This window comes from Pristiophorus japonicus, chromosome X (assembly GCF_044704955.1).
Source record: "Pristiophorus japonicus isolate sPriJap1 chromosome X, sPriJap1.hap1, whole genome shotgun sequence".
In the NCBI taxonomy this organism is placed as follows: Eukaryota; Metazoa; Chordata; class Chondrichthyes; family Pristiophoridae; genus Pristiophorus; species Pristiophorus japonicus.
This window is the reverse complement of record NC_092010.1, coordinates 32511618-32533135: the sequence shown is the minus strand read 5'-3', so window position 1 is coordinate 32533135 and position 21518 is coordinate 32511618. Positions and strand designations below refer to the sequence as shown.

The 21518-nt window shown below is 42.9% G+C and overlaps 1 protein-coding gene across 10 annotated transcripts in view; it reads right to left on the bottom strand.

Moving 5' to 3' along the window:
• Positions 1-21518, bottom strand: part of kmt2d (lysine (K)-specific methyltransferase 2D) — a 215210-nt gene that overhangs the window by 16114 nt on the left and 177578 nt on the right. For 6 of the 10 annotated variants that reach the window (XM_070869514.1, XM_070869513.1, XM_070869512.1 and 3 more), the window contains 10 exons: positions 19606-19758; positions 18201-18365; positions 16952-17093; positions 12841-12922; positions 12063-12241; positions 10048-10190; positions 9604-9745; positions 8443-8576; positions 4660-5755; positions 2396-2532 (listed from right to left, as the gene is read on the bottom strand). In XM_070869514.1, the coding sequence (XP_070725615.1) occupies positions 2396-2532; positions 4660-5755; positions 8443-8576; positions 9604-9745; positions 10048-10190; positions 12063-12241; positions 12841-12922; positions 16952-17093; positions 18201-18365; positions 19606-19758 (2373 nt within the window). The remainder of the gene's footprint in view (positions 1-2395; positions 2533-4659; positions 5756-8442; positions 8577-9603; positions 9746-10047; positions 10191-12062; positions 12242-12840; positions 12923-16951; positions 17094-18200; positions 18366-19605; positions 19759-21518) is intronic. The other 4 variants (XM_070869518.1, XM_070869521.1, XM_070869515.1 and 1 more) reach the window with 3 other exon arrangements.

Here is a 21518-nt window from a genome sequence, read left to right as displayed (position 1 = left end):
AGTTCTGCCTATGACACCCTCCACTTCACTCACGCTCGCCCAACCCTGCTATTCTCCCTGGTACTACTCTCTCTCTGCATCCTGAAGTCTGAAGGCAGTAGATTTGAATGCTCTTGGTGCACCACAAGCTTGGCTGCCTGCCCACTACCAAATCCGCCTTGACTACCTCAAGGAATACTACATCTTGCACTCCATGGCCAAATTATCCTCTTACTTCAAGAGCACTCGAGGGCAAGGACAATCCTCGATTGCTATTTTTGTCTGCCCCAGATGTCCTACTATCCCATCTTGCCTCCAATGCGAAGTTAAAGGAGCTTATGGACATCTGCATCTCAAAGATTGAGATCATCTGTGCTCCTACACACCTCCGTCACTTTCCAGCATCACCTCCATCTCAGTCTCAACAAAGCTCTCCCCATCCTGGATAAGTCAATCGTACCACTCCCCCAACCCCCTGCTCCTCTATTTCCCAGGCTCATCTGACCACTCCAATACCCACCTCTTGCTCCCTGAACCCCTTCCCCACCCATCTCCTGAATCAATTACTTTTCCTTGCCATAATCTTCACTGCCATCATAAATGGTCACTTTGTTAAAGCACTACTCCATTTCCCTCCAAAACCAGGAGGGCGGGGATGGAAGAGGTGGGCGGACAGAGGGAAAGAGGACGACGGGCAAAGGTTAAGACCGCTGCAAAGAGCGCGGCTGCCGTACTGCCAGTAAACGGGCAGGCAGGCGAGCGATCGGGCCTGCATTGGCATGTAGAATGGCCGATCAGCTGGGACAGCCATTTAACAAAACGCTGGGAGAATATTGCAGCAGTGCCAATACAATCACCAAACAGAAGGGGCTGGTAAGTGAAGCGGACCCCAGGAGTGGAATTGGCAAAAATATTAGGGGAAAACACAAAAGCACAATTTCTGTGGGCCCCCAGGTCAGTACGATAGATTTATCTTTACTTACCTTTACCAAGATGTCTCTTGTTCTCTGGGAAATGCACTGCTACAGTGCCACCCTGTTGTGAATGTTAAGTACTGCAGTTGGAATTGACAAAGGGCTCGAGTTCAGTTGATTGATGGACATACGTTAGGAACATATTAAACAGGAGTAGGTCGTTCAGCCCCTTGAGCCTGCTCCTGTTCCTATATTTAATTAGATCATGGCTGTTCTGTACCTCAACTCCATTTACCCACCGTAGCTCCATATCCCTTGATATTCATACCCCACATAAATCTATCGATCTCGGTCTCGAAATCTTCAATTGCCCTAGTATCCACAGCCATTTTTGGGGGGACGGGGAAGGAGAGAATTCTAGATTTCTACTACCTTTTGTATGAAAAAGTGCTGACTGGTTTCCCTCCTCGTTCTAATTTTAAGATTGTTCCCTTGTTGTCAAGCCCCCATCAGAGTAAATCGTTTCTTTTTATCTACCTTATAGAATCCTTGTAACATTTTGAACACCTCAATCAGATCGTTTCTCAATCTTCTGAGTTCAAGGAAATATAAGCCAAGTTTATGTGACCTGTCCTCATAATTTAACTCTTTTAGCTCCACAATGATTTTGGTGAATCTGCACTGCACCCTCTCCAAGGCCAAGATATCCTTCCCTGAGGTGCAGTGCCCAAAACTGAATGCAGTACACCAGATGGGGTCTGACCAAGGCTCTATGCCACTGAAGTCCCACTTCCTCACTTTTATATTCCAGCCGCTTTGAGATAAAGGCCAACATTTCATTAGCCTTTTTGATTACTTTTTCTGTGTCCCTTGTTGTTTTCTAGATTTCTCCCAGTCTTCTGAATTACCATTTTTCTGGGAATTTGTGCAAGTCACTTCCTTTAGCTTTATACTGAATCTTATCAGAGTCTTGCATCGTTTGCACCCAGTGTTTCCACTGCCTGCTCACCCTAACTGCTATCCTTTTCTTTCAACTGCTGTGATATTGTCTTTTCCCTATTTTCCTGTCCTTTTTAAAGGCCGTATAACCTGGAACGTGAAACTCCCACAGTAGTCAGGTCTCTGCAATGGCTACATTGTACCCTTTGAGCTGAATCTGTGACATATTAGGCTAGCACATTGGGTGGCTTAACATTATTCCCACAGCAATACTATTAGCATGTTGAGATCAAGCACCGTTTTAGTATATAATAGGTATAACCTGCAGCTTATGACCATCTTCACTTGCAGATTTCTATCGTCCTGTTCTCCCCACTCATTCACCTGACCATTTTCTGTAACCTTTCGTAGTCTTCAGTACAGCTAGCCATCAAAATACACCTGAATTTAAATTATCTTGCATAGGGTTACAGGTTAGGCATGTAACAAGTTATATTTGAAAACTGTCAATTTCATTTTTGCAGCTACTCATGTATCTGAAGCCTTTATTATTCTTTTCTTACCGACTCTGCAATTCTTAGGACAGCATGAATCGTCAGTCCAAACATGTCCTCTCCTTTAACATAGTCAGGAAAAAGTCGCAACATGTCTGCTTCTTTCCGCAGGCGCACAATTGGTTCAAGAATTCTGTTCCAAACGCCTGAGGAAAGAGGGGAATAAATGGAAAACATAAAGTGGGATACTTAACAAGTGCATTTTCTGTATTACAACAGTGACCACACTTCAAAAAGTACTTAATTGGTTGTAAAGTGTTTTGGGGTGTCCAGTGGTTGTGAAAGGTGATATAGAAATGCAAGTCTGTCTTTCTTTATAAGTTGTGGCTGAAGTGCCAGAATTACTAAATTCCAAACAGAGAAGTTTATGTATTCCTCCTCCACCACCCCCCACCAAAAATCAAGTTATTTTCTCCTGCTGCCTGGTAAATACCCCAATTCTTGGAGAACAACCAACCATCTAGTTCTTAAGCCTTTGCTGAGGTTGCTCTTAAGCTAGCTACCTGGAGGTGTAGGAGCAGAGTGTGGCAACTTGCAGGGAAACACATTGCCTGTATTCAGTCTCCCAGATGACTTAACAGACTAGCAACACAATGTACTGAGAAATGATGGGCCTGAACCTCTGTTGTGCTGACACAGCATCACAGAATGGATCACCAACACCCTGCATCTCCAGGTTGCCTACAAAGTCACAAGTGAGAGTTCCAGGGCCAGAGATCACTCCAGTTTATTTGTTTTGATTGAGTGAGTTTCTGCCAGGTTGCTGAAGATTCACGATGAAGGATTGGGGAGGAAATACAATGACTGGCTGAGCCCTGGCTATGATCTTCCTCATGCTTTGAATATTGTTTAACTACACACAAATAATTAAAGCTGTCCACACCCCAGGGGAACCCTCAAACACACTGCCATTAAGAGCTTGACACCATAAAGGATCACATGTCCCCGACCCACAAAATAAGCGCTTGGCTTTGCAATTCCATTTGAAAGGAGGTTGTAGCAAAGAGATGGACTGGATTATAATGCAGACAATAAACCTAATATTTCCCCAGACCCGTTCAGGGTGGTGAAAGTGCATGGAGCAGGACTGCTGCCTGCCACTTTAGCCTTGCCCCAAATCGTTTGATTAATGTGGTGAGCACTCCAAGGTACATTTGACTGCTATGGCCAGAGTAAGCCAAACTCAAGATGGCGTTGGTGATTTGACAGGAAAAAAACAACACGTGGAAGGTCTGCTGAAATAGTAATAAACCTTATTTGCAGACCAAAGACGAAAACAAAGCTGATAAATGATCATTTAAACTTTTTCTGTTACGAGAGATAACAGAAAGATAAACTGCCAATGACAGGAGAAACAGAAATAACAGCAGTTTAAAACAAAGCCATATTACACAGCATTGAGGGGGGAGGGATGTGTGAAGAGATCACCTGACTGCATGGTGATGCTGGAAATTACTAGTTGCATGTGGAAATTGAACTAAAGAGTAAGAATGTTTTTTCCAAGTTACTAACACAGCAATAACTAGTTCAGCACATAAGAATCATAGAATAGTCCTGCACAGGAGGTCATTCGCCCATTGAGTCTGCTCCAGCTCTTTCAAAAAGCAATTCAGTTAGTCTATATAATTAGGGCTACATATTTCAATCGCATACATTGAGAAGTAACAGCATAAACTGTCTCTAAAGCTACACAGGATGACAAACTAAAAGTAATGAGTGGAAGACAAGGTAAGGTGTTCAAACTGGCATGGTAAATCACACAAGAAAAACATAGATGTAGAATCATATACAAATTTACGGCACAGAAGGAAGCCATTTGGCCCATCGTGTCTGTGCCGGCCAACAAAGAACTATCCAGCCTAATCCCACTTTCCAGCTCTCGGTCCGTAGCCCTGTGGGTTACGGCACTTCAAGTGCTTAGCCAAGTACTTTTTAAATGCAATGAGGGTTTCTGCCTCTACCACCCTTTCAGGCAGTGAGTTCCAGACCCCCACCACCCTCTGGGTGAAAAAAGTTCTCAACGCCCCTCTAATCCTTCTACCAATTACTTTAAATCGATGCCCCATGGTTATTGACCTCTCTGCTAAGGAAAATAGGTCCTTCCTATCCCCTCAATTTAATGTGTAACTTTATGCTGGTAATGTTAGCTGGGAGGGAGGGGTGGATGGAAAACCAAGGATTTATGCCACCAGCTTTTAAGCTGCTGCAACATCTGGAATCTTTTTGTTCAGTAACCAATGATTTATCCTGACCATAGTGCAGACTGCTCTTACCTTGTGTGGTCCAATCAGTAACAATCAGATCCTCATGTCCTTGCTCAATAACCTGGATGCCAAACTCTGGTTTCCCATTAGTATCATTGATGGTGCAATGGTAGCAGCAACGCTTGTTAGTGTATCGCATGCTCCAATAAATACGAGTTGCTTCATATCCAATTGGATAAAGCGCCGTCACACTGTGGAATTCCTGCATCTGATGGGGGAGCAATTGACCAATGGTATGGAAGATCAGTCCACCAACCCTGAACATGTGACTGCGCTTGCCACGCTGTACAATGCTGGCTATCTGCTTCACTTCATCTCTTTGAATGTAGACGCGGCGGTAAACAGCAAAACACCTAATTTCCTGCTCATTGGTTCCTTTGAGTTTGTGTTGACTGCAAAGCATGGTCTTGTCCTTAAAAAACATACAACGGGCACGGATAGCACAAGCAAAATGGTAGGTGTTTGGGCATCGGACCCGATGGCAACCTGTAGTGGCTCCTGTCTTCTGACAAAAAGCACACTTTGTGGTAAGTCCTCTGTGGAAAGCCACTTCCACATTTATCAGTGCCCCTGCCTGAGTCTCGTACACTTCAGAGGACCACAATGCACAGTTGAGGTGGACCCACAAATCCAAGTCAAGGTTCAAGAGTCTTGCAGGCCCATCTGTTGTCCCATCACCGTCTTCATGACAGAAACAGCACCTCCTAGTGTCCTTGGGCATGGGGTCTGGTTTTAATGACGTCCCCAGTTTCTCAATAAGCTCTTCAATTTCAAGCTGAGACACGTGTTTAAACTTGCCCTTGTGAAATATGACTTTAAATTCCAAACGTTTCCAACGGATTCCCCTCCACCTCTTCATTTGTGGCTGAGGTTCCTCAAACTGCTTTTCGTCGAGTGGAAGAGGATGCTTGATCTTTGGTGACTCAACTCGTGGGTCAGGTTTACTGGACTCTGCTGGAGTCCCAGGTGATGATACACTTGGGGATGAGGGTGGCGAGCTCTCTGGTTGTATTATGGGAAGTTGGTGAACATCAAGGATAGACATATTATTACTATAATGATGCACCACAATTCTTTCCTTCGTTAAACAGTCTGAGGAAGTTTCCTGAAAGGAAAAAGCAAATATGGCCATTATAATGTATTGAAACAAAAACATTATCAATATATTCTTTAAAATGACAATCAATCTCCCCACCAAAGAAAACTTTACAAATTGCATCATCAAAATCTCCATCACGCACATCCCACTACACACCAAGTCCCACTCCCAATCACCCATGTCCTTGCCAACTTCCATTTCCCAACGCACCGATTTCAAAATTCTTGACCTCATCTGCACGTGCCTCGATGGCCTTGCTTTTCCCTGCCTCTGCAACCATCTTCAGCTTTATGTTTCAGCATTCAACCTCTACTCTTCCAACTCTGGCCTCCTTTGCATACCTGATTCCCTCTGCTCCTCCTTTGGCAGCAAAGAATTGAGCCACCTGAGCCCACACTTCCATCGCTCTCCTTAAACCTTTCCAACTTGCTAATGTTCTCCCCTCTCCTACAGAAGTGTCTTTAAAACCCATGTTTGTTCACCATCCCCATCCCTTCTCCCAGGGTTTGGTGTCCGTTTTTTTTCCATCCGTGAAGAACTTTGGGACATTTTATGTTAAAGACACAAGGAAAATTCAAGCTGCTGTAAATCATAAGAACATAACATAAGAATTAGAAACAGGAGTAGGCCATCTAGCCCCTCGAGCCTGCTCCGCCATTCAACAAGATCATGGCTGATCTGGCCGTGGACTCAGCTCCACTTACCCGCCCGCTCCCTGTAACCCTTAATTCCCTTATTGGTTAAAAATCTATCTATCTGTAACTTGAATACATTCAATGAGCTAGCCTCAACTGCTTCCTTGGGCAGAGAATTCCACAGATTGACAACCCTCTGGGAGAAGAAATTCCTTCTCAACTCAGTTTTAAATTGGATCCCCCGTATTTTGAGGCTGTGCCCCCTAGATCTAGTCTCCCCGACCAGTGGAAACAACCTCTCCGCCTCTATCTTGTCTATCCCTTTCATTATTTTAAATGTTTCTATAAGATCACCCCTCATCCTTCTGAACTCCAACGAGTAAAGACTCAGTCTACTCAATCTATCATCATAAGGTAACCCCCTCATCTCCGGAATCAGCCTCGTGAATCGTCTCTGTACCCCCTCCAAAGCTAGTATATCCTTCCTTAAGTAAGGTGACCAAAACTGCATGCAGCACTCCAGGTGCGGCCTCACCAATACCCTGTACAGTTGCAGAAGGACCTCACTGCTTTTGTACTCCATCCCTCTCGCAATGAAGGCCAACATTCCATTCGCCTTCCTGATTACCTGCTGCACCTGCAAACTAACTTTTTGGGATTCATGCACAAGGACCCCCAGGTCCCTCTGCACCGCAGCATGTTGTAATTTCTCCCCATTCAAATAATATTCCCTTTTACTGTTTTTTTCCCCCAAGGTGGATGACCTCACACTTTCCGACATTGTATTCCATCTGCCAAACCTTAGCCCATTCGCTTAACCTATCTAAATCTCTTTGCAGCCTTTCTGTGTCCTCTGCACAACCCGCTTTCCCACTAATCTTTGTGTCATCTGCAAATTTTGTTACACTACACTGTCCCCTCTTCCAGGTCATCTATGTATATTGTAAACAGTTGTGGTCCCAGCACCGATCCCTGTGGCACACCACTAACCACCGATTTCCAACCTGAAAAGGACCCATTTATCCCGACTCTCTGCTTTCTGTTAGCCAGCCAATTCTCTATCCATGCTAATACATTTCCTCTGACTCCGCGTACCTTTATCTTCTGCAGTAACCTTTTGTGTGGCACCTTATCGAATGCCTTTTGAAAATCTAAATATACCACATCCATCGGTACACCTCTATCCACCATGCTCGTTATATCCTCAAAGAATTCCAGCAAATTAGTTAAACATGATTTCCCCTTCATGAATCCATGCTGCGTCTGCTTGATTGCACTATTCCTATCTAGATGTCCCGCTATTTCTTCCTTAATGATAGTTTCAAGCATTTTCCCCACTACAGATGTTAAACTAACCAGCCTATATTACCTGCCTTTTGTCTGCCCCCTTTTTTTAAAAACAGAGGCGTTACATTAGCTGCTTTCCAATCCGCTGGTATCTCCCCAGAGTCCAGAGAATCTTGGTAGATTATAACGAATGCATCTGCTATAACTTCTGCCATCTCTTTTAATACCCTGGGATGCATTTCATCAGGACCAGGGGACTTGTCTACCTTGAGTCCCATTAGCCTGTCCAGCACTACCCCCCTAGTGATAGTGATGGTCTCAAGGTCCTCCCTTCCCACATTCCTGTGACCAGCAATTTTTGGCGTGGTTTTTGTGTCTTCCACTGTGAAAACCGCAGCAAAATAATTGTTTAAGGTCTCAGCCATTTCCACATTTCCCATTTTTCACATTTCACAAATCTCTCATACATATGGACATAAAGAGACAAGGGTGAGTAAGACCATAAAGCCCACCACTGATTATTCTATCAATGGTGTGACCTTGTATACCACCCTCCATAATAACTAGTAATGTCACCTCCTTAAAAAAAGGGACGGTGGTTAATTTCAGGAAAATTGGGAAATTTCTCACCGACTCCCCAAGGCAATCAAGCAAGCTCCAGAACACTATGGATACACACGATGCAACACTACACAGACTTAATTATCCCTTCCCCCATCAAACACACCCCAATATCCACAGGAAGCTCTTTGGCTGGGAGGATGTACATACCGGTGTGGCAGTTGCCAGCTCCTCCCCTGGTGTCTTAAGAGTAGAGCCTGGTAATGTGACATCATACTGTTTGAACCAATTATGTTTTTCCAGCACCAGTTTCTCCAAGTCCATTGGTTCTTCCTTGGAGCCCACTAAGAAAACCAGAGAGAGAGTTAAAACCACCAATGATAATCAACTATCATAAGATTACAAAAGGTAAAAATGTTGGCAATCTAACTGTAGATATGGTAGTTATTACGTTTTTATATTTAAGTTTGACCCCAAAATACTAATAAATAAGCAGCAATCGCAAAGGGAAAATTGTCCCTGTAATGTATAGTGCATACAGGGCTGACAAGCCATGTGATTCTGCTCCAGATCTCCTCTATATACAAGCCTTATTTTGAAAGTGCACATCAGTTCCTTTGAAAAGTAGGTAGGGGTACAAAGACCAGGTTGATATAAAGTATTAGTAACACATGCAACAGAAAGGAAAGTCCATATCTACGCCAAGAGGGACATGCAGGAAGGGAGCTTATGTGCGAAATGTTGAAATTCATTTCAAGATTAAAATTACAATCGTAGGTTTAGGCTAACACATTCTTCTCATTTATTTAATTTCCATAAATGAAAAAAATGCTGAAACGTAGAGGTGTGCTCCTCCAGAAACATGTTGAAGTCAACTCAGCCCATAATATTTTTAAGGCACTTGCTTTCTTGGGCTGTTTTGTAAAAAATATGCATTAGTTCATAGACTTGCCTGTGCAGCTATCAGTGAGAGAAATCTGCTGCATGTTGACACACAACTATGTGGCAAAACCCCATCTTGTGGAAACGTAGGATAGAAAGAGCTAATGTCCAGACATTAGCACCTCAGCTTACAAGGTGCAATATCAGTTTAAAAAGTCAGTTTGTTTGTTGACTTGAAAAGTAATGACTGTAACATTGAAGTCGTCCTTGGACTGTTGCTTGTTATTTATGTACAGATTGGATCTCACATTGTCCATGGGCAGTATCTCACCCTGAAAACCTGGCCGTTTCATCCAAAAGTTACATTTTGTCAGTCTGCAAGAAACATTATTCTGAAAAGGGTTTCTCAATACATCAAACTCTTGTAAACTGATTCCCAGTGACAGGTATAAATGACTTGCCTCTGGAAAGGTACAAAATGGCACATACCTTGATCAGGGACTTCCAATGTGGATTTTTTTCCATCGGGTAGAAAAGAACGTGGACTGTCTGGAACAGATGTAACCTCGTAGGAACCTGGGATTTTCATCTGGAGCAGCTGAGCAAAAGCTGTCATCATTCTGTTTATATCCTGTAACAAACACAGTAGAAATATAACATGTCATTGAGAACAAGCTTATGACACGTTTCTACCACTTCCCCATCTTCTTTCTCTGTACCTATATTTTTTTCATCCCAACAATGTTTTTGAAGTGTCAATATGTGCAAAATTCTCATTATATTTTGTACCAGAACTCCCTGTAACAAATAGGGGAATATTTCTTCATTTTATGCGATACAATTTTGAAAGTAGTGGTCTTGAGATCGACACTGGCTTCCAAGAACCAAACTCAAAATGGAGACCAGAAATTTAGTTTCAAATTATACATTTACCTTGGCAGCAGTTCCTGAGACAGTGAGTGTGACTGCAACCTGGTTTCCTTTGCCACTCTTCCATGGGCCAGAGAATGATGCACCCTTCTCAGTATTTTCTACAAATGGCTCCGTATTTACAAATGGCTTTGTATCAGGAAATACTAAGGAGGAAGCAAGTATTAAAAAAGACAAATTACTAATTCAAATAACCAGAAGGGCACACCTAGCAACCAACAGACATCAAATAATACTGCACATGCTTGTTTCTGCTTTTTTTAATTATAAAAGATTACCTAACTAGCAGGGCTCTATTAATTATTTGAATGGAAGCATCCTCCACATATTGCAAGAGTAAGTCCAAATTTAAAGACAGTTTGATGATAATGTAATGTCGCTCAGATGTGATCTCATAGAATAGTACAGCACAGGAAGCGGCCATTCGGCCCATCGAGTCTGGCTCTTCCGAAGAGCAATCCAGTTAGTCTCACTCCCCCGCTCTTTCCCCATATCCCTGCAATTTTTTTCTCCAAGTATTTATCCAATTCCCTTTTGAGGGTTATGATTGAATCTGTATCCACCACCCCATCAGGCAGTGCATTCCAAATCCTCACCACTCGCTGTGAGAAAAACCGTATCCTCATAATGCCTCAGGTTCTTTTGCCAATCGCCTTAAATCTGTCCCCTCTCGTTATCGACCATTCAGCCATTGGAGACAGTTTCTCTTCATTTACTCGATGAAAAACCCTTCATGATTTTAAAACACCTATCAAATCTGCTTTTAGCCTTCTCTGTTCCAGGGAGAGCCACCCCAGCTTCTCTAGTCTACCCACTTAACTGTATTCCCTCATCCCTGTTGTAGCTTTTGCACAACTGGTTTTGCCATTCAAGCTAGATCTGGCTGGCCCACGTCAAGCACTATGGGCGCGGATCTCCTCTGCCAAAATTGCTCACTCTGCCAGGATCATCCTGGAATGCAAAGATAACCCCCATCATCTTCTCTCCACGACCAACCATCTCCTTAAACCCCTCTCCCCTCATTTTCAGCAAGTACATGACATTTGTCACTGAGATCAAGGCCATCCGTTCAGCTGCCTCTGTTGCATCCCTCCCTTCCCCTAGCACACCAAGCCAAACTTCACCCGCCCCATCCCTGAACCCACATCTTTCTCTAGTTTCTCTCCTATCTCCCATGCCCTTTCCGAGCATCTTTTCCACGAGACCAATCTCTTGCTCTCTTGATCCTATTCCCACTAAATTGCTGACCAACTAACTGCCCGCCCTTCCTGGCCCTATGCTAGCTGACATTGTAAATGGTTTCCTCTCAAGTATTGTCCTCCACCCTTTCAAAACCACCATCACCCCATCCTCAAAAATCCCACCCTCACACACCATCCGTGCCCATCTTTCTTACAGCTTCATGTTTGAATCTGTATCAGGTTTCTGCCCCAGCCACAGCACAAAATGGCTCTAGTCAAAGTCATAACTGACATCCTGTGACCATGGCGCACTTTCCCTCCTCATCCTGCTCAACCCGTCTGCAGCCTTTGACCACGGCCAACCACACCATCCTCCTCCAACACCTCTGCTCCACTGAGAGGGACTGCCCCCGCTTGGTTCCACTAATATACATTCAGCCGTAGCTAGAGAATCTCTTGAAATAGCTTTCTCTTTCCACCACTGCATCGTTACCTCTGGAGATCTATCCACAGACCCCTCCTATTTCTCATCTACATGCTCCCCCTCAGCGACATCATTCGAAGGCATGACATCAGTTTCCACATGTCCACCGACATCCAGCTCTGCCTCTGCACCAGCTCTCTCGACCTCTATATTGTCAGCCTGCTTGTCCGAACATCCGGTCCTGGATGACCCGCAATTTCCTCCAATTAAACATTGGGAAGACAGAAATCATAGTCTGATCCCCTCACCCACCAAATCCCAACCCCTTTGCCAACCACTGGCTCAGGCTGAGTCAGACTGCTTTAAAAAAATGACCATTGCTTGAATAGCAATGATTAATTTCTCACACCAACCTGGGATGCAAGCTCCTGGAATTATGGGAATCACAGGAGAAAGGGCACGGTCCATTGACTCTTCCTTAATTTCAGTTAGCAAGGGAAACCTGGAAGTTTCCTGTCCGAGCACACTTTCTGGTGAGGATGCGGGTACAATGCTGTCTGGAGTATGTCTGTCCTCTTCCATCTCTGCTCTACTGTTGAGAAAGAAATTACAACTCAACTTCTTCAGGAGGATTTAAAACTACTGCAATATCCTGATCTGCAGGCAGAAACATATACTGAAGATTTTCATCATAAGGCTATTAGACCGTGCCTCTAAATTTGTTCTTCAATCACACGCCATCTTCACATTCACTAAAGGAGTTCGTGCTTTGGTTGTTTCAAGGTTAAGCTTAAAATTAATACCTTTTAATAATTCAGATTTTAACGTTTACACAACTTCTTAATGCCGTTGCTATTTTTAAACATGCAATCTCTACTCGGGCACAATGGGAAACATTTCCGGACATAACGGCCGCCTTATTGTTGGTCTCCATGTTCTTATATTTACCCAGTAAAAATTGACTTAGTGACCGATTACAGGGAAGAATGTGCAGAAGCATTGCACTATGTGCTAGAATTACAATGCCAATTTGCTTTGTCTTCCACCTTTTGGATTTAAATAGCGGAGTGATTTTAGTGTGCTAGGCAGCAAAGCTATACACTCGTGGAGTAGAAGACCTAAAGAAGGGCAAAGCCGTCAAGAAAACGGGTATAATTTTAAAAGGAACGAGCGGTAGTTGCGAATAAAAACCTTAGCTCCTCATTTTGGTTGTGCGGTGGTGTGGGCAAGGAAGCCAACATATCCATATTCTTCAATTCTGTTGTCAGCAGATCTGCGATTAAGTAGGACAAAGATAGCATTACACCGCAATGTGCTATATATAAACCAAGTGCAAAACTTACACAACATTCAACTGTTCAAACCAAACCTGTGGTCCACATACACCACTTGCAGATCAGAAATTAAACCCAACATGAGAATATGGTGGATCCCACTGAAGATCAACTCCGATCAAGCACAATCATGTTCAAAGGCACTTCAGTCTCATTGCAACGTATTTACGATAATAGCACAATATATATAGCAGATAAATATTACATAACTATTTTAAGATCAACCTTTACGAACTAGAATTTCAGCCCAAGGACACTTCAAAATTAATCGATTGTCTTTCTTTCAATTCCTGATTGGTTTGTTAACAGCTTTGCACTCAAGTTTCCGAACCTTAAAGGTAACATTGGGGAAAATCTTTTGCATGTACTTTGTACAGCATTCAGTTTACTTCTATTTTAAATTCATTCACAGGGTGTGGGCGCTGCTGGCAAGGCCAGCATTTATTGCCCATCTCGAATTGCCCACAAGTAGCTTGCTAGGCCAATTTAGAGGGCAGTGAAGAGTCAACCACATTGCTGTGGGTCTGAAACGTAGAAACATAGAAAATAGGTGCAGGAGTAGGCCTTTCGGCCCGTCGAGCCTGCACCGCCATTCAATGAGTTCATGGCTGAACATGCAACTTCAGTACCCCATTCCTGCTTTCTCGCCATACCCCTCGATTCCCCCTAGTAGTAAGGACTACATCTAACTCCTTTTTGAATATATTTAGTGAATTGGCCTCAACAACTTTCTGTGGTAGAGAATTCCACAGGTTCACCACTCTCTGGGTGAAGAAGTTTCTCCTCATCTCGGTCCTAAATGGCTTACCCCTTATCCTTAGACTGTGACCCCTGGTTTCTGGACTTCCCCAACATTGGGAACATTCTTCCTGCATCTAACCTGTCTAAACCCGTCAGAATTTTAAATGTTTCTATGAGATCCATCTCATTCTTCTGAACTCCAGTGAATACAAGCCCAGTTGATCCAGTCTTTCTTGATATGTCAGTCCCGCCATCCCGGGAATCAGTCTGGTGAACCTTCGCTGCACTCCCTCAATAGCAAGAATGTCCTTCCTCAAGTTAGGAGACCAAAACTGTACACAATACTCCAGGTGTGGCCTCACCAAGGCCCTGTACAACTGTAGTAACACCTCCCTGCCCCTGTACTCAAATCCCCTCACTATGAAGGCCAACATGCCATTTGCTTTCTTAACCGCCTGCTGTACCTGCATGCCAACCTTCAATGACTGGTGTACCATGACACCCAGGTCTCTTTGCACCTCCCCTTTTCCTAATCTGTCACCGTTCAAATAGTCTGTCTCTGTTTTTACCACCAAAGTGGATAACCTCACATTTATCCACATTATACTTCATCTGCCATGCATCTGCCCACTCACCTAACCTATCCAAGTCACTCTGCAGCCTCATAGCATCCTCCTCGCAGCTCACACTGCCACCCAACTTAGTGTCATCCGCAAATTTGGAGATACTACATTTAATCCCCTCGTCTATGTACAATGTACAATGTAAACAGCTGGGGCCCCAGCACAGAACCTTGCGGTACCCCACTAGTCACTGCCTGCCATTCTGAAAAGTACCCATTTACTCCTACTCTTTGCTTCCTGTCTGCCAACCAGTTCTCAATCCACATCAGCACACTACCCCCAATCCCATGTGCTTTAACTTTGCACATTAATCTCTTGTGTGGAACCTTGTTGAAAGCCTTCTGAAAGTGTAAAAAAACCCACATCAACTGGTTCCCCCTTGTCCACTCTACTGGAAACATCCTCAAAAAATTCTAGAAGATTTGTCAAGCATGATTTCCCTTTCACAAATCCATGCTGACTTGGACTTATCACGTCACCTCTTTCCAAATGTGCTGCTATGACATCTTTAACAATTGATTCCATCATTTTACCCACTACCGATGTCAGGCTGACCGGTCTATAATTCCCTGTTTTCTCTCTCCCTCCTTTTTAAAAAAAAAAAGTGGGGTTACATTGGCTACCCTCCACTCCACAGGAACTGATCCAGAGTCAATGGAATGTTGGAAAATGACTGTCAATGCATCCACTATTTCCAAACCACCTCCTCAAGTACTCTGGGATGCAGTCCATCAGGCCCTGGGGATTAATCGGCCTTCAATCCCATCAATTTCCCCAACACAATTTCCCGACTCATAAGGATTTCCCTCAGTTCCTCCTTCTTACTAGACCCTCTGACCCCTTTTATATCCGGAAGGTTGTTTGTGTCCTCCTTAGTGAATACCGAACCAACAGTACTTGTTCAATTGGTCTGCCATTTCTTTGTTCCCCGTTATGACTTCCCCTGATTCTGACTGCAGGGGACCTACGTTTGTCTTTACTAACCTTTTTCTCTTTACATATCTATAGAAGCTTTTGCAGTCCATCTTAATGTTCCCTGCAAGCTTCCTCTCGTACTCCATTTTCCCTGCCCTAATCAAACCCTTTGCCCTCCTCTGCTGAGTTCTAAATTTCTCCCAGTCCCTGGGTTCGGTGCTATTTCTGGCCAATTTGTATGCCACTTCCTTGGCTTTAATACTATCCCTGATTTCCCTTGATAGCCACGGTTGAGCCACCTTCCCTTTTTTATTTTTACGCTAGACAGGGATGTACAATTCTTGTAGTTCATCCATGCGGTCTCTAAATGTCTGCCATTGCCCATCCACAGTCAACCCCTTGAGTATCATTCGCCAATCTATCGTAGCCAATTCACGCCTCATACCTTCAAAGTTACCCTTCTTTAAGTTCTGGACCATGGTCTCTGAATTAACTGTTTCATTCTCCATCCTAATGTCGAATTCCACCATATTATGGTCACTCTTCCCCAAGGGGCCTCGCACAACGAGATTGCTAATTAATCCTCTCTCATTACACAACACCCAGTCTAAGATGGCCTCTCCCCTAGTTGGTTCCTCGACATATTGGTCTAGAAAACCATCCCTTATGCACTCCAGGAAATCCTCCTCCACCGTATTGCTTCCAGTTTGGTTAGCCCAATCTATATCTGGAGTCACATGTAGGCCCAGACCAGGTAAGGACAGCAGATTTCCTTCCCTTAAGGACATCAGTGAACCAGATGGATTTTTACGACAATCCAGTAGTTTCATGGTTACCATTACTGACACCGTTTTTAAAAAAAACTACACTTGTTGATAGAACACTTCGACAAAGACTTTGATCATTTTGTCCTATCGCCTGTGTATGCCTCAAAGCAAATCCTGACTAGCTGGGTATAACTGAACAGGAGTAAGCCATTTAGCCCCTCAAACTATTCGATTAGATCATGGCGAATCTGTATCTTAACTCCAGTTACCCGTCTTGGTTCCATATTCCTTAATATCCTTACCTTAACAAAAATGTGTCAATCCCAGTTTTGATATTTTCAATGGACGCCTAATCTCAAAAGCTTGTTCGTGGAGTTCCAGATTTTCACTACCCGTTACATGATGTACTTCCTGACATCACCCCTGAATGGCCTAGCTCGAATTTACATCACCCCTTAATCTACTCAAGGGAATATAAACCGAGTCTAGGCAACCTGTCCTCAATTTAACCCTTTTAGTCCCAGTATCATTCTGGTGAATCTGTGCTGCACCCCCTCCAAAACCAATAGATCATTCCTGATGTGCGGTGCCCAGAAATGAACACAGTTACTCCAGATACCGTCTAACCAGCAAAGGGTTCCTCCTCTTTGTAAAAGGGGAAGTCATTGAGAAAATATTTACATGGGATTTATAACTACAATTTGAATGTTTTTTTTATAAACAGGTGAGAATTGTTTGCAGCGGAGAGTTATTTTCTCAGTTAGTGAAACCCCACATGTATATTGCTTGTCATAATTCTATGCAGTCAGGATACCCAACACCTGAGTTTCACTCAGGCCTAACTCTAAAACGCCTCTGGGCAGGGTTAGATCAAACCGCTATATATTGTGCCAAATAATTCTGCTCCAACAAATTCTCATACCCTTCTGTCCTTCAAGTTCTTTCTGCCCTTCAGTCAGCTCCTCAGAAGTGGCCATACCGTTTACGAGTTTCTGCTGGACAGAGGGAGGAGGGGTGGGAGGCAGCGAGGAAGGTGGGGTCGGTGGGTTACTCAGATTGTTCTGCTAAAGAAGGACAGAAAATTAATCCATTGAATTCTAGAATATTAAAATAGGCAACCGTGTATTAAAAGCCATTCAAATGCAAGTGCATCTTTCTTTTGCGAGGTACAAAGTGGCAAATATCTGTAAAATAATCTTCCACAAAAATGTACAGAACACAACAATGGCTAATAAAATTAAGACTGTATTGCAAATTAACTTGGTCTGAAATATTGTATTTTTCTAAATCTCTATCAATTTATTAAATATTTTACCAGCAAAGGTCCTCGTCATGGCTTTACTGTTAGGCTTTTGGGATTATTTTTGGGTTCAGCATCTTCGACCACTCCTATAACTGGGCCTTTACTCACCTCACTATGTCCCTGACAGTATCTTCACTTGCTTAGATACCTAGCTCAATTAGTAGCTTGCCCGGGGATTGAACAAAGAACCACATTCACTTTCTTGGCTTACTGGTTTTATCACATACTTCATCTTCTCTATTTTGGAAGGCAGCAGAATACAGCTAACAAAACTTAGCTTTAGTAACTTAGGCTTTAACCGCCAAACAAATTAATTAAGCAGTAAAAGAATACGTGAACAATAGCAATGACAGCACAAATTTTACAGTAGTTAATAAATTATTTTGTTTATTAAGTAGAAAATAAGTAATAACTGTTGCACTAATCTTTGTATTCATACGTGGTGGTTCTTTCCCTTTTCTCACCATCCAAGGAAGCTATCTGACTTGGCTATCACTCTTTGAAGTTTCAGATAGACAACCAAATTAGAACCAGCAAAGCTGAAAAATACTTTCTAGAAAATCACCAGGACCAAACAAATTTAAATAGCTTGCCCACTGAATATTTTTTTTTTTAAACAAAGCTGCCAAACAAATATTTGAACAAATCTCACACGATGTTTGCATTTGAACTGAATGGCTTTGCCTCTCCTGAGGACAACTGGCTGAGACAATACAGTTTTAAATCTATCATTTTTATCAGAATAAACTAGAACATATTTTTCCTGTGAGTAAAGCTGGTCTTTAACCCCTTATGTACTGTGACATAATTGAAGGAGGCAAAACTATGCTAAACCTATACATAAATGCTTCATTTTAGTCACATTTACCTTGTAGAGAAGCTGAGAGTAGTAATCTGGAACACTGTCCAGCACTGCATTCCCAAATGATCCTTTCAGTTGGTTCTTGCTGTTGAATGGACCGCTCCCAAATGGAGGAAAGAGACCAAAGTTCACCTCAATTGTTGGTTCCACCAAAGGAAGGAGGGAGAGTTGCTAGCGGAAAAAAAAAGGGGAGAAAATAATGGCCTTAACAGAGAAATGCATCGGCGACCTTGTAAATAATCTGCAGTTTCACTGAAACACAACTTTTTCAGTCGGGCCAGTAGTGAGTATATTTTAATTCTGAAAAGCAAGAATTATGTTGGATGTCATTTTTGTGAAGTAACTTTTCTTGTGTGAAAGTATTACTCCAGGATGTCTCAATAACTTTTACAGCGGCATCTTAGTGGCATTGCAGTCTTCAATGTGTTATTTTTCCCCTGTCCTCACTGCAACTGAACAGCACACGTTATTTATCTCTTTCAAGAGTGGTTGTAAAGGTATTGCCACCAAGCCCATGCCGTTTTGCATTTCTGCCAAATGACCTGGATGAAAATGAAAATTCACAAGGGGCATCATAGCCATGTTGGTGCAGTACTGCTGACAACGACCTGGCTGCATTCTGCGCATGCGAGGCGCAGAAGCCTATTGCGCAGCATTTTCAGGCCCAGCTTCGGCATCTCAGTCAGCCGCCACGCTCCTCGCTCCTTCTCCGCGCCGACCAAGGAGGGAACACCAGAGGCAGCGGGGAGAAGAGGAGCAGCCAGCCCCAGGACACAGCGCGGGTCACGACACCCGCCCACACCCACCACCCGCCCACACCCCCACCCCCACCCCCCCCCCCCACACTGCCAGGAATGATGCTGGACCAGAGAGTCCCAGACTGGAGGGATACAACCTGTACCACGAGGGCCAGCTACAAAATGAATCGAGGAACCAAAAGGAGAGAAGACATTTGAATTTTTCTTTTGGTTGGGGCAGGGGGTGGTGTGGCGATGACCAGAAAACTAAAAAAAAGTTAATTGTAGAAGTTCTGATTCATTCACTTAACGTCTACTCGCTGATGGGCTGTGGGAACATGGTTCATTTCTATGGTTTATAGCAACATTTTTAAAAGCCTGAACAAGTAGCTGGCAAGATTCTCTGTTCATTTGGGCAACAATTTACAACATGAAAAGCTGGAAGGGAAATAAAAGAATCCATAGCCCCATTTGAAGCACCCAATACCAACTCAGCAAATAAGTCAGGTGGGAGCTGCTGTTTAAAAAAAATCAAGCACATTGGAATTCTTGCACTCCATGTAAATATTAGAGAATTTCCAGAATGTGCGATAGTTATGATTCTACAGTACAATCTCAGTCCTGAGTTTGAGTTATATCAAGAGTTATTTAAAATCATACAATTTAAACCGTACCTGTTGCAACTGCTTCATAAGGGCATCTGTACTTTTTATTCCCTCATCCTTTTTACTCTTCTTTCGTGAGTTGGCACCTCTGTCAGATGCTTTCTGTGATCTTTTTGATTTCGGGCCCACGTTTTTCTTGCTAATTTCCTGAAATTCCTTTATCTATATTAAAAAAAAGAGTAAATGAAAGAGAGGAACACTTTTTTTTTGCATCACCAGTCTGCTCTTATTTCTTTTTGCATGAACCAGTAGAAATTAAAAGCAGGCAAAATAACGCATGATATCCACGAGTCTGACTTCGACTTTGGAATTTGATGCCTTGTGCATGCTTACAACAGTATTTTTATTGGATAGTTTTCATACTGATTAGTCTTAAAATGGCATTTCTTTCTATTGGTTAACTATTTTAAGCAAAACTATTAAAAAAAAATTACACCTCAACATTTTCTCTCAAATATTCCAGTGCACGCCAACAAATTGTACACAGGCACTCTAAATGATGTTGTCCAAATGTGAACTATTTGCACAAGTTCATATAATAGCAGCAGATTATGAAATATGATCCCAAGCCTGGGGGAAAAATGTCAACTGCTTTGATTTGCCATTTCCATACACACATGTATGTAAAGTATTGAGAAATTCACTATAACTACAATTAAATGTACAATGTATGTGAATGATTGAGGTCAATTTTCTTTTTTTGGGGGGAACTGATCAGTAATGTAAATTTTTTTAATTTATTCTCGCAATGTGGTGTTGCTGACAAGGCCGGCATTTAGTGCCCATCTCTAGTTGCATGAGAGAAGGCAGTGGTGGGTCTTGTTCTTGAACCGTTGCTCCCACAATGCTATTAGGAAAGGAGTTTCAGGATTTTGACCCAGCGACGATGAAGGAATGGGCGATATATTTCCAAGTCAGGATGGAATGTGACTGAAGGGGAACGTGGAGGTGGTGGTGTTCCCATGCACCTGCTGCCCTTGTCCTTCTAGGTGGTAGAGGTCGTGGGTTTGGGAGGTGCTGCCAAAGAAGCCTTGGCGAGTTGCTGCAGTGCATCTTGTAGATGGTACACACTGCAGCCACGGTAGATGTTGAAGATACCGTAAAACAAAAAACACATCAAGACCAAGAAAAACTGCAACCTAAACATGAAATAAAGTCAGATTGCAAATTAAGAGTTTACAATCTATTCCTCTTAATTCAAGTTATTAAATCAAATTGAAATTGTGCAAAAAAACTCTGCTGTTTTATTTCAATTGCTTAATTTGATAATTCAAGAATTTTTTGAGCAAAAGATGACTTTGAATTGATGAAAATAGGTTGCATGTTAATGGCTGAAAAGTTGCACTGTTTGGACCATCAGATTTTTGGTGCATTTGTTGGTGCCATTTGTTGTTTAATTTAAAGCTAGAGATTTTAAATGTGGGAAAGGAAAAGAACAGTCTTTCAATTTTAGGTTCACCTCCAAGTAAATTCCAAATACAACAAAATATGGTAAGCCTATCCAACGGGGAAATTATGAGTGCTGTCTGTCCATATACTTCATGGCTGGAATTCAAAGGACTCCTTGGTGTGTCAAGAGCCTCCATAAATGGCCAACCGCTGGGTTTGTGTGTTTTTCCCAATTTCTCCCAAAGGTACTCTCATGCTGGGGCAGGGTCCACAGGCAGCCTGCCAGCAGGCTATTTGACTGCAGAAGGCATCACAACCAAGCCAAATTCTGTTCTGACTGGACACTCACTGTCCAGGGCTAGTCAACCAGGAACCAGAAAGCTGACTAATTTCTTACCCTCCCTCGCCAGAGGCACCAAGGCCCAGTGTAACACTCTGTTTAAGCCTGGCTAACTCAGCAAAGACCAGAAATTGAATCAGAGATGTGTTACTCTGGATGCTTTGGAACTACACCCAACAGTACCTTTACCTGC